Source organism: Chiloscyllium plagiosum, chromosome 23 (genome assembly GCF_004010195.1).
Source record: "Chiloscyllium plagiosum isolate BGI_BamShark_2017 chromosome 23, ASM401019v2, whole genome shotgun sequence".
In the NCBI taxonomy this organism is placed as follows: domain Eukaryota; kingdom Metazoa; phylum Chordata; class Chondrichthyes; order Orectolobiformes; family Hemiscylliidae; genus Chiloscyllium; species Chiloscyllium plagiosum.
This window is the reverse complement of record NC_057732.1, coordinates 20,009,437-20,022,217: the sequence shown is the minus strand read 5'-3', so window position 1 is coordinate 20,022,217 and position 12,781 is coordinate 20,009,437. Positions and strand designations below refer to the sequence as shown.

At 39.0% G+C, this 12,781-nt stretch overlaps 2 protein-coding genes across 4 annotated transcripts in view; one reads left to right on the top strand and one right to left on the bottom strand.

Moving 5' to 3' along the window:
• The window catches only part of dus4l (dihydrouridine synthase 4-like (S. cerevisiae)), a 76,602-nt gene extending 75,286 nt beyond the window's left edge, over window positions 1–1,316 (bottom strand). Inside the window, exons 1-2 of one of the 2 annotated variants that reach the window (XM_043713671.1) lie at window positions 826–1,316; window positions 576–697 (exon numbers count right to left, since the gene is read on the bottom strand). In XM_043713671.1, the coding sequence (XP_043569606.1) occupies window positions 576–697; window positions 826–932 (229 nt within the window). In that variant the 5' untranslated portion in view covers window positions 933–1,316. The remainder of the gene's footprint in view (window positions 1–575; window positions 698–825) is intronic. The other variant, XM_043713672.1, reaches the window with a different exon arrangement.
• An 82-nt stretch (window positions 1,317–1,398) lies between these two features.
• cog5 (component of oligomeric golgi complex 5) overlaps window positions 1,399–12,781 on the top strand; it is a 129,943-nt gene continuing 118,560 nt past the window's right edge. Inside the window, exons 1-5 of one of the 2 annotated variants that reach the window (XM_043713659.1) lie at window positions 1,399–1,494; window positions 3,688–3,827; window positions 5,867–5,924; window positions 10,250–10,304; window positions 11,643–11,712. In XM_043713659.1, the coding sequence (XP_043569594.1) occupies window positions 1,407–1,494; window positions 3,688–3,827; window positions 5,867–5,924; window positions 10,250–10,304; window positions 11,643–11,712 (411 nt within the window). In that variant the 5' untranslated portion in view covers window positions 1,399–1,406. Of the gene's footprint in view, window positions 1,495–3,687; window positions 3,828–5,866; window positions 5,925–10,249; window positions 10,305–11,642; window positions 11,713–11,954; window positions 11,985–12,781 lie in introns of those variants that run through there. The other variant, XM_043713660.1, reaches the window with a different exon arrangement.

The window sequence follows — 12,781 nt, the reverse complement described above, 5'->3', positions numbered from 1 at the left end:
TGGTGTGTGAAGTTGAAGCTTCAGTAAACATCTGCAGCTATAGTTCAAGTCCTATTTTCATGCACAATGTGAAATCAAACTTAAATAGAGCAGAGAACTGTGGGTGCTGGAAATCTGAAACAAAACAGAATTCGCCAGAGAAACTCAACAGGTCTGGCAACGTCTGTGAAGGCAAAGCAGAATTAATGGTTCAGGTCCAGTGACCCTTCTTAAGCTTTCAGCGGGTTCTGAAAGGTCACTGGACAGGAAATGTTCTGCTTTGTCTTCACAGATTCTGCCAGATCTGCTGAGTTTCACAAATTGTTTTGGTACAATTAAATTAAGTGCATAATTTTAATGAGAAAAAATAACTTTAAACCCTGTAAATATATCTGACTCCTTTATAAATAATTTTAAGATACATACTACATTATATTGAGTCGTGAAAATCAAATAACTAACCTCCTTGATCAAAAGGCAGTTTCAGCAAACTAGAACTGGAAAGAAAACCCTATTTTTGAAAAGCCAGAGTACTGATTAGCTTGTTATAACATTGATCATACGTAATAAAGTTGCAATCCAAAGATATACATTACCACAACTTGTTGTGAATTCACTATCTCTAGCCTTGCCAGATCTCAGGAAGGCAGATGCAACGATCATTGGGGTAAAACACAGTTCACAGTCATACTTCCTGACAAGTGATCGAAATGCCAACCTAAACAATAATGGCAGAAACATCCTTGAGTTGTTTAAGCAAACAAAGATTTGTAACGAATGATGAAACACTGTTGCCGAAAGACAGTTAAACCCTGTTAAACCCTGTAAATATATCTGGCCACTCACTTTGAATATCGCACCATAGGTGCACAAATCTTCACAACGTGACCGGGCTGGAACAAATCGACCAGGCATCTTCGTTGCCAGGATCCAGGAGACACGTAAAAACTCATCTGGCACGTTCATAGAAATTATTCACAACCGAGTGGGCTGTGACTGGCTTAAAGGACTTGAACGACGGGGAATTCAAACCATCAGCTGCTTATGAGTGGAATCTACGTTTGGAGGCCTGGATCCACAGATGCAGTTCTCACCTCTTACATCTGACCTCTGACCCTCACTGCATTCACAGGAACGCGCTGGCGGCTCTCTCCAAGCCTGGAGCCTCAGTCACAGCTGATTGGCTGTGGATTCTCCCAGAAATCCCTGTGAATGGCTCGAGCCCACTTGAACCCCGATGGTTGGCTGTCGGTGCAGCAAACCCGTGAGTGATTGGCTACCGCTGCCGCCGGCGCACCAATGATTGGCGACTGGTGCTGCAAACCCACCGGTGATTGGCTGCCGATCGTCTCCGCCCCTTTCCCTGACACAGGGGAAAATGAAAAAAAATCGGTTAACCCTTTGCTCGCGGCAGGTTAGTGGGCCGTATGCGCGTGCGTGTGTCAGGCTCTGCCAACATGGAGGGGAGTGGCAGTTGTTCCGTACAGGACTCGGTCAAGGAGCTGTTTCTGGATGGTAAGGGTGGTCAGTCTGAGTTTTTAAAACAGATTGTTATGGGGCTGGTGAATGTTGGTAAGTTGCCAACCCATCAAAGTGTGAGCCTCCGTTTTTTTTCCCCATTTTGGACTCCATTTTGCTTCTATGTCAAGCCCCGACGTTTTGAAGTCATTATTTATGTGACCATACTTTACGAAGTAAGTGGTATAATCTTGCATTACGAATTGCTGGACAGAGCAGATGAAGACTGTAACTAATTATATGGCATCAGATCAATCTTTATTGCAGTTTGCTATGATCCCGAAGGAATCCACGTATGATGGAAATGTCCACTTTTTATTTTGAGTATCATTTCTGGTGAGAAGTGTTGCATTTAATCTACGCCCATAATATCATTGTTTATAAGAAATGGCCAATGCTTCAAATAACTACAACTCACTTGACGTTCTAGATTGAGTTATCCTAGAAATTATTACAATTCACCAAGCGGATGGGAACATTTACAAATTTTAAATACACTTTTTTTAAAAAAGAATTCTGCTAAATCATTACGTTTGTTAATAGTACTAATCATGAACATTGGAAATGTTTGCAAATACTTTTCCACGTTTACTTTTATTTGGTGTTTCATTGCTGGGATTTCTAACCAATGTTGACAAGGTCTCTTGGAGCGATGGATCATGGGAGTTCTTCTTGCTTCTACCCAGAGCACATTTAAAAAACCCATGTTCCGAGAGCCAAGTAGAACATTTGTAAAAAGTTGTATTTCTAAACAGGAGGAACCTCGTACTTTAAAATGTGCTACTTTAGTTTTAGACTTTTGTTTAGTAATTCAATAATGTTTGCCAATGTGTTTTTTTTAATGGACCTGGGGTTAGGGAAACTAACTTTTGAGTGAAGTTGGGGTAGGGAGATTTCATTGGTATTGAAGCTTGGATTGCAACTAGAGGCAGACAGATCGAGAGTGTGGTGCTGGAAAAGAACAGCTGGTCAGGCAGCATCCAAGGAGCAGGAGAATTAGAACATAGAACATAGAACATAGAAGAATACAGCGCAGTACAGGCCCTTGGGCCCTCGATGTTGCGCCGATCCAAGCCCGGAAAAGAACAGCTGGTCAGGCAGCATCCAAGGAGCAGGAGAATTGATGGGACTGACTAATCTATTGATGATAAAATCCTTGCAGTGTGGGAGCAGGCTGTACATTCCATTGAGTCCACACTGACCCTCCTAAGAGCAGCCCACCCAGACCTAACCCCTACCTTTCACAACATCGAAGTCCCAGGTACCAACCAACGCTGCAAGTTCTCCCACCAATTGATGGGACTGACTAATCTATTGATGATAAAATACTTGCAGTGTGGGAGCAGGCTGTACATTCCATTGAGTCCACACTGACCCTCCTAAGAGCAGCCCACCCAGACCTAACCCCTACCTTTTACCTGTTGCCATGCCTTTCCCATGGCTGGTCCAAAGAGCCTGGATGCTGGGCAATTTAGTCTTGCCAATCCACCTAACCTGCATGTCTTTGGACTGTAAGAGGAAATTGGAGCACCCGAAGGAAACCCATGCAGACATAGGGAAAATATGGAAACTCTGCACAGATAGTTGCTCAAGTGTCGAATCAAACCCAGGTCTCTAGTGCTTTGAGGCAGCAGTACTAACCACTGAGCCACCATGCTGCCCTACAGTGAATGACAACTCAGATGTTGGATTTTGGAGTTTGACTCATTGTTTCATTATCATGCTAGATCTATGAAAGCTTCAAGAATTAGAAAAACACTGTAAAAAGATAATTTTTTTTATGTAATGAAGAAAAGTGAACACTTTGGGAAGAATATGGTGTCACACACTTTTCAGCTCTGATCCCCAGCATCTGCAGTCCTCACTTTCTCCTCAAAGAATACAGTGAGCCTATTTGTCTATGTCTGTATTCTATTGTATTTCCACAATTTGTCTCTGCTCTTCTGGTTTATGCAGCAATTTGTAGGTAGGAAAGATCGAATTAAGTGTATAATATTAACTAAAATTATGTGAAGTTATCAAAAGAATCAAACTGCAATAAGGGCAGAACTGTGTGTTCACAATCTGTATATGCTAATCTGTACTAGTATTCTGGTCCAAATAATTTTGTTGCCCTTGTGTTGTAATATCATTTTATTTTTGATTTAATTATTTTAGTGAAATGTTGATACAATATTTAACCTTTTTCAGAATGCTATACCGACTTCTTGAAAGACGATTTTGATGTGAAAACCTATACTGCGCAATCCATTCATCAAGCAGTTATAGTTGAACAATTAGCAAAACTTGCCCAAGGAATTAGTCAGCTTGATAAAGAACTTCATATACAGGTAAGAAAAAACAATCTTCTTATTATGTGACTGCTGTATCTGAGTGTTTTAAGAGGCAAAACATTTTGGGTAATGTGTTAGCATGGACAGAAGAATCGTTAACTAACAGTAAGCATAAAATGGTGGTAAATGGGTGTTTTTCTGGTGGTATCACAATTGTTTACAATTTACATAATGATTTTGATTTGGGGACCAAGTGTAGTGTGTCAAAGTTGGCAAATGACACTAAAATGAGTGGTGGAGCACAGAGTGCAGAGGACACTGACAAGTCTGTAGAGGGATTTAGATAGGTTGAGTGAGTGGCTAAGGTTCTGGTAGATGGAGTACAATGTTGATAAATGTGAGGTAATCTATTCTAGCAAGAATAACAGCAAAATGGGTTATTATTTAAATAGTGAAAAATTGCAATATGCTACTATGCAGAAGGACCTGGGTGTTCTTGTGCACATATCGCAAAATGTTGGTTTGCAGGTGCAGTGGGTAATTAAAGCAAATAGAATATTGTCCTTCAATGCTAGAGGGACAGAGTTTAAAGTTAGGTTATGCTGCAGCTTATAGGGTGCTGGTGAGGCCACACCAAACTGTACTGTGAATAGTTTTAGTCACCTTACTTGGGAAGGAGTGTATTGGCATTGTAGGGGATGTAGAGGAGGTTCACTAGATTGATTCCGGAGTTGAGAGGGTTGGCTTATGAGGAGAGACTGGGACTATACTCATTGAAATTTAGAAGAATGAGGGTCTGTTATAGAAACATGTAAAATTATGAAGGGAATAGATCGGATATAAGCAAAGACATTGTTTCCACTAGTAGGTGAAACTAGAACTGGGGGATTTAGCCTCATAATAAGAGGGAACAGATTTAGACTGAGTTGAAGAGGAACTTTTCCACCCAAAGGATTGTGAATCTGTGGAATTCCTTGCCCAGTGAAACAGTTGAGGCGAACTTGTTGAAAGATTTTTGAAGGCAGAATTAAGAGTTATGAGGATGGGTAAGTAAAGCTGTGTCCATAAAAAGATCAGCCATGATGTTATTGAATGGCAGACCAGGCATGATGGGTCAGATAGCCTCCTCCTCCTATTTCTTATGCTCCCTAATCTTTATCTTGAATGTAAAATGAGTAGTAAATTTAAGAACATAACCAAATAAGTTCAATAGTGATTAAAATTTCTGGTGGGAAGAAAAATGAATGCTTGTGAATTTTTTTTGTCATTCAAGCCTTACTATCTTGTCTTAAAACCATTTTATTTTTGAAATGATATTTCATATTTTTGAAGGTGGAACCATATTAGAACCCTTGCTAAGTATTATTTGTTAAAATTATTTTTGGTTTGGAGCTGATTGTTGAAACCTTTGGACTGTCAGTAGCAACACTTTTTTTTAAAAGAAAAGAGGAGAACAAACAAACTGACATTTGTCTGGGGCCAGGCCTGGAAGTTTAATTGCAGGTTGATTCTTGTTAAAAGTCCTCTATAGACACTTCAACTCCAGATAAGCATTATTCGAAAATAGATGGCAGGTATTGAATGTTAACTGGAGCACATAGAGAGATAACCAAAGTTTGATCTGGATTTTGAACGACATTTAAGTTAGAAGGATTTTGGCTATCACAGATTTCATTTTTCCTGAGTTGACCTCTTGTTATAAACTTACTGAAAGTTCAAAGACTGTTACATCTTTTTATTTCCCCTTTTGACTTATCCTTTAACTGTGGGGGGATGGTGGGGAAGGCTAGAATCACAAGATTGGGTTTAAACCACAGACATTAATTTCATTACTTTGTAGTTTAACTTGACTCTGAAGTTACTGTATTATTGTTAAATTGTTATATCTTTATTTAAGGTATAAATCTGGTGTCTGGTATTGGTTATGTTCAAAATCTCTGGTACCAGTTATTTAAAAAGTCTGATTAGAAATCATTGGGGTAAATCTTTAAAGGTCATTGAATATTTTAATTTGACTGTGTTGCAAATATAGAGGTGGGGAGGATGATTTGATTTGGTGGTCTGTCTCCGTTTTGGAACACTATTTGTTTTTGCAGGTTGTTGCAAGGCATGAAAATCTTCTCGCTCAAGCTACTGGCATAGAGTCTCTGGAAGGTAAGTGTTTAAAAAACAAATCTTGTGCAGTGAAAACCTATACAACCAGACACCCTGAAAAATCAAATACCCTCCCAGATCAAATTTAGAGCAGGTCGAAACTGTAGTTTGAAATCATGGATGTTTGTAATTTACCATTTAGGGACAGCTTTCAATGTTCACAACACAAACATTAGACCACAAGTAAGTGTGTGAAAACAAGTGAAAAATGACTTGTGCAGTGGAGGTCTTCTTATTCAATATGCAGAGTGGCAAAGAATCCATTATGTTGCTCAGATTGGATGCTTTCACAACTTTGCATTGAGCAAAGGGTTTCTCTTTCACTGTTATGAAATTTGGACAAAGATATCTCAATTTCACTAAAGCTGTGAACTGCTGGTCAGGTGGATGGCTGATCGTGGTAGGTTGGAAGGAAGCTTCGGGGATTGAGGATCCTGAAAATGCTGAAGCATAGAAGTTGAGAGAGGAAGACTGATTTGGTGGCTCGGGGAATTGGTGTTCAGGAGGTAGAGAGAATGGTAAATCTCCTTTCTTTTTATCTTGGACTCTTGGATCTGGATTTTCTCATAATAAATATTGGAACAAAACCATTTTAAGATTCTCAACTATAGATGACACAGTGATTATAACTTTTTAAAAAATATTCACTCATGGTACATGGGTGTTGCTGGCTGGGCCAGCGTTTATTGCTCCTCCCAAGTTGCCCTATGGTGGTGAGCTGCCTTCTTGAGCCACTGCAAGTAGACCCTCAATGCTGATGTGGGGAGAATTCCAGGATACTGAAGGAACAATGTATATTTCCAAGTCAGAGTGGCTTGAAGGAGAACTTGCAAGGTGTTGGTCTTCCCAAGTATCTGCCTTCCTTATCTTTTTAGATGGTAGTGGTTGTGGTTTTGAAAGTTGCTGGCTAGCAATCTTTGAATTTCTGTGTGTATCTTCAAGACATTGCACATACTGCTTCTCAACTTCTCGTGTCACCTGAGAATGGTGACTTGGGTTAAACTTCTTTAATAAGAAAGCAGCCCTATGGTCTAGAAAGACTATGGCAACTTCTTTTTTTAAGCTTCTTGAATGTCACTGGAGCTGCAGCTATCCAGGCAGCTAGGAGCATTCCATCATACCCTTGACTTGTACCTAGTGGATGGTGGACAGTTTGGGGAAATCAAGAGGTGAGTTACTCGCTGCAGTATTCTTAGCCTCTGAGCTGCTCTTCCAGCTACTGTATTTAAATGGCTAGTCCAGTTCAGTTTGTGATCAATGGTAATCCCAAGGATGTTGATAGTGGCAGATTCAGTGGTGGGAATGCCATTAAATGTTAAAGCAATGGTGAAATGGTCAGTGCCTAGCATTTGTATGGTGCAAATGTTACTTGACACTTGATAGTCCAAGCCTGGATGTTATCCAGGTTTTGCTGCAATCTTGCTGCATAGATTGCTTCAGTATTTGAGGAGTTGCGAAAGGTTCTGAACATGATGCAATCGTCGGCGAACATCCGTACTTCTGATCTTTTATGATGGAGGGAAGGTCGTTGATGAAGTAGCTAAGATGACTGGGTCTAGGATAGAATCTTAAAAGACTCCTGTAGAGATGTCTTGGAGCTGAAATGATTCGCCTCTAACATCCACAATTGTCTTCCCATGTACCAGGTATGACTCCAACCACTGGAGAATTCACTCCAATTCTAGTTGACTCTGGGTTTGCTAGAGCTCCATGATGCCATATTTTGTCAAATCTAGTCTTGATGGCAAGTGCAGTAACTCTCATTTCACATCTGAGATTCAGCTATTTTGGACATGTTTTCACAAGGTTGTAATGAGGATCAGGATAAATAGATTATTGCTGAGCAGGTGCCACTTGATATTGCTATTGATGACACCTTCCATCACCTTTTCTGATAAATGAGTAGACTGAGAGGTTAGTAATTCGGTGTGTTGGATTAGTTCTGCATTTTGTCTACATGACAAACCCGAGCAATTTTCTAAGTTGTTAGCTTGATGCTATTGTTGTAGCTGTACTTGAACAGCTTGGCCTGGATACAGTATCTGTGTGATGATGGGAACCCCAGTCTGAAATTGCTAGATCTGTTCAAAATCTATCTCATTCAGCCCAACATAATGTGATATAAGATATTACCAAAATGAAGGCAGGACATTGTCCCCGCAAGCACCATGTAGTGGTTACTTTTGCCGGTACTGATGTGCACAGAGACATCTGCTGCAGGCAAATAGGTGAAAAACGGGTCAAATATGTTTTTCTCTTTTGTTTGTTTCTTCATTACCTGCTGCAGACCCAGCCTAGCAGCAGTGTCCTTTATGGCTGTACGAGCTTGATCAGTGGTGCTGCTGCAGATCCATTTTTGATGGTGAACATTTGAGATTCCCCTCCCAGAGTACGTTCTTCGTCCTTGGCACCCTCAGTGCTTCCTCCAAGTGTGGCTCAACATGGAATTCATTAGCTGAGGGAGGATGGAACCTAATCAGCAGGAGGTTTCTTTGCCCATGTTTGACCTGATACCATGAGACTTCTTGGAATCTGGTTACCAATGTTGAGACTCCATGGCAACTCGGTCCTTATCGTATCACTATGCTGCCAGCTCTGCTGTGTCTATTCTGCCAGTGGGACAGAACATTTCCAATGATGATGATGGGACATTATGACTCTGAGAGTATAAATATGTCAGGCTGCTGCTTGATTAGTCTGTGAGACAGCTCTGCCAATTTTGACTCTATGTCCCAGATGTTTGTAAGGAGAACTTTGCAAGGCCTTTTTTTTGTCCTTGCCATTTCCAGTGACTAAGTCAATGTTAGGTGGTTTGGCCATTTTATTTCCTTTTTTCCCTTTGCAGTTGATACAACTGAATGGTTTACTAGGCCATTTCAGAGTTGACATATGGATCTTGAGTCACACATTGGTTAGACTACGTAAAGATAGTGGTTTCCTTCCTTAAAGCCCACTAAATTAATCAATTGGGTCTTTCTGATAATGGTGTAATGGTCAACTTTAGACTCTTATTTCCAGAACTCAAGTGCCCAGAACATTACTAGGTCTCTGGATTAATAGTCTAGCTATAAAACTAGTAAGCCACGGCACATTTGCAAGTGTTGTTCCCTATTGTAAAATTGCATAATTTTATTTCCTTTGGTTGGTCCGGACTAAAGCTATAAACCTTGACCAGGTGATCATTTGTTATGGGCAGGAAAAACATCCAGCTACAAAGCCAAAGTGTAGAAAATCTCTCACTCTTTCTTGAAAGTACCAGAAAATCTCCAGTAATAGCTCCCACTCAATTTCATTGTTGGAAAAAAAAGGAAAATCATATGAAGAGATTGCTCTGATTGGAGAAATTTCTTAACCAGTGAATGAAATACAACATTGGTGTGTATTTATTGAAGAACTAAAGGGAATTGGAAGAAACTGAAACAAATTAGCTCAAACAAATTTGAATTGTTTCCCTGTTTGTTTTTTCTTTTTCCACTCGTAATATCCATATGTTGACTACCTTTGACTGTGAAGGGGGAGCTTAAGGAATAGTAACATTTAAGTTGTGAAGCTTTGCTTGCAATTCGTATTTTCTAATTAGTTAAAGACAGTGAGCAGTTATTTTCTCAAGTGCAGAGACCCTGTGACTGCTTTCTTTTAACCTGAGTTTGTCAGTCAGCCAGATAGGGTCCTTGGATATTTTGACTAAATTTATTCATGTTTTGTGATGAATTTGGCAATATTTTGGCTCCGTTTTAAGTGCATTACTCTGATGAGTCATAATTTAATGTCGCCTGATTAAAAGTTATCTATTTGAACACTGTGAATAAATCTGCAGGCATGCCTCTAACTAAAGTTCGCAACATTATTTTTCCTGTACATGAGCTACTGATGTTCTCTAAATGCTCCTACGTACTCCAGAAGTGTGGTGGCAGTAATACGTACTATCCTCCTCCCCGCTGTTTTCTTGGGATCCGCTGGTGCTCTGGTCCTAAAGCAGCCAGCTTATCTTATGCAGATTGTGAAAGAAGCAGATTTCAAGGTTAGGATGTCCCTTCCTCAAGGGAAAAGCATCTTGGAATGACAACAAAAGTTGGAAACCTGGCAATCCAAAAAAATGAGTTGAAATCATACTGGGCAGGATTCCATAATCAGGCATGATTCCGGGTGGGGGTGTAAAAACAGAAGGGACACTCCAGTCTTGCATCTGATTGAACAATGACGTAATTTGAAGGGTTAAATGACTTCTGTTATTGTGTCTAAAAAAACTTAAACTAAATATTTTATGGAAAACTGAAAATGTTTGTTTATATACTCTTAAGTAAGTTGATTGTCATGTATTTTAGGTGTTCTTCAGATGATGCAGACCCGGATTGCTGCACTTCAAAGCACTGTTGACAGGTATAGTACAAGTTTTGCATTTTAACTATAGTACACTACCACAAGTCACATTGTACCTGTGAAATAATCATACCCGGAATCTCACTGCGTCTGATTCACTGAACAGTTGTCGGTGATGGCAACATTAGGAGTTTATAATAGAAACATAGGAACAGGAGTAAGCCATTCAGCATGTCAAGCCTGTACCACCATTCAATGAAATCGTGGCAGACCTGTGGTCTAATTCCATATACCTCTGGCTTATATCTCATATTTATTATCTTTGCCCAATAAATCTATGTCAGATTTAAAATTAATAACTAATCCTGCATCCACTGCCATTTATGCAAGAGAGTTCCAAACATCTATTACCTTTTGTGTGTAGAAGTACTTTCTAACAACTCTTCTGAATGCCTGGTTCTAATTCTGAGATTATACTCTTGAGTTCAAGAATCCCCAACCAGTGGTAATAACTTACCTTTATCTACCTTGTCTTTTCCAGTTGATACCCTGAAGAATTCCATCAAATCACCCATAAACCTTCTAAATTCTAGAAAGAAAAGATAACAGAAACTAATACAAAAGACTCAAGTTATATAAAGTGGCATATGATCAAAATAGAGAGCAGAGTTCTAATAATTTGCATGTGATTTGCAAAAACAAACATGATGTTTAATTACATTTTTATTTGTTATCAGTATTAAAGAATATGGAACAATGGAGTAATTGTGGGAGAATTTTATATCAACTGGATATCTAGATTTGCAGTAGCAGTAGGGACAAGAAGTTCATAATGTATACAAAGTTGTTTCAAGAATTATGGAATCAATAGGAATAAACTGTTTTAAACCTAGTGTTTTGTAATGAGGGAGGGTTAATTTATAGCCTTGTAAAATAGTATCTTTATCAGACAGCATCATAATATTAGAGAATTATATATATAGTGTTTGGAACTGAATATTAAAAATCTGAATGAAACAAATTACCCGTTCATGAGGAATGAGTTGGCTAGGTATTTGGAAAATGAGATTAAAGCATGGCACATGAGCAATAATGAAGACTTAAAAATTAATGTTCAAATAATGTATATTTTCTAAATCAAACTGTATATGGGAAAATTTGTTCACTGTGACTTGTAAGAATATTAGATTAAAGGAAGAAGCTTGCAATGTTGCTTAAACATTGTTAGTCTGAGGATTAGGTGGGTTTTAAAAATGGAAGTCAGCAAATGAAATCTAAGTACCTCGAATATAACAAACTTTATAATTTATAGTTCTTAGTTGTGCATAATTACTCCTTTTTGAAACTGATCATAGAGCTGTTGGCTATTTCTGTTTTTATTTGTTCTCTTTTCAACAGGATCAGAGGAAAGATTGTTGACCCTTATAACAAGATTGTTGCTCGTACTGCACAGTTGGCCAGATTACAGGTATGCTATTTTAATGTACACCTGTACATCAGTAATCCACATTAGATATCTCTCTTTATGCTTTTGTTCCACAGATGCTGCCAGACCCACTGAGTTTCTCCAGCAATGTCTGTTTTTGTTTCAGATCTGCAGCGTCCACAGTTCTTTAATTTACTTATGCAACAGAAATCTATTAGCTATATTCAAAGCTGCAGGTTTCTGGGCAGATACTCAAAATTGAATGTGAAACTGGGCGAAGGATAGAAAATACTCATTGGATGCAATCATATCGAGTAAGTAAGAGTATTGAGTGAGCTCTGGGAAGTTAGAAATGTAATGTGGGAAGTTGGTATGGTTGTAAAGCCACTGAGCTGGTAATCTGGGGAAACAAATTCAGCAGCTGAGAATTGAATCTTAAATTCAGGTATTATATCTGCAATTTAAAACTGGATTCAGCACTGATCATGATTATATATCCTGGATATTCATAATAATCATATGGTTGACTATTGTCCTTTAGGCCAGGCAATTTGTCATTCTTGTCTGACTTGGCCCACATGTGACTCCAAACCCACTCTAATCTGGTTGTACAGCAGAACATTATAGCTCATGGAGTAAAAGGGTCCAGAGAAACATGGATACAAGATTGGCTGAAGAATAGTAGTTAATGAGTATTTTTGAGGCTGAAAGGTTCATAGGAGATTTCCGTAGAGGTCAATATTGGGCTCTTTTCTTTTTCCTGTTTTTTTTTATGTTCTACATGTTGGAGTTCAGGGACAGTTTCAAAATCTACAGATGTTGACAACTTTTGGAGACATTATAAACTGTGATAATACTAAAAAAAATTGAAAATAGATCAGGAGTAGTAGATCTTCAAAAGAACATTGACAAGTTGGTGGAGTGGATGGATATGTGTCAGGTGTAGTTCATTGTGCAAAAGCATCAGGTGCTCATTTTCATAGAAATAAGTGGGGAGACGGTAAAATATAGTGAGGTACTCTAAAGAGGGTGCAGGAGCAGAGAGACCTGGATGTATCTGCAAAACCTTTAAAGGTGACAGGTCAGGCAGAGAGAATGGTTAATTTACAGA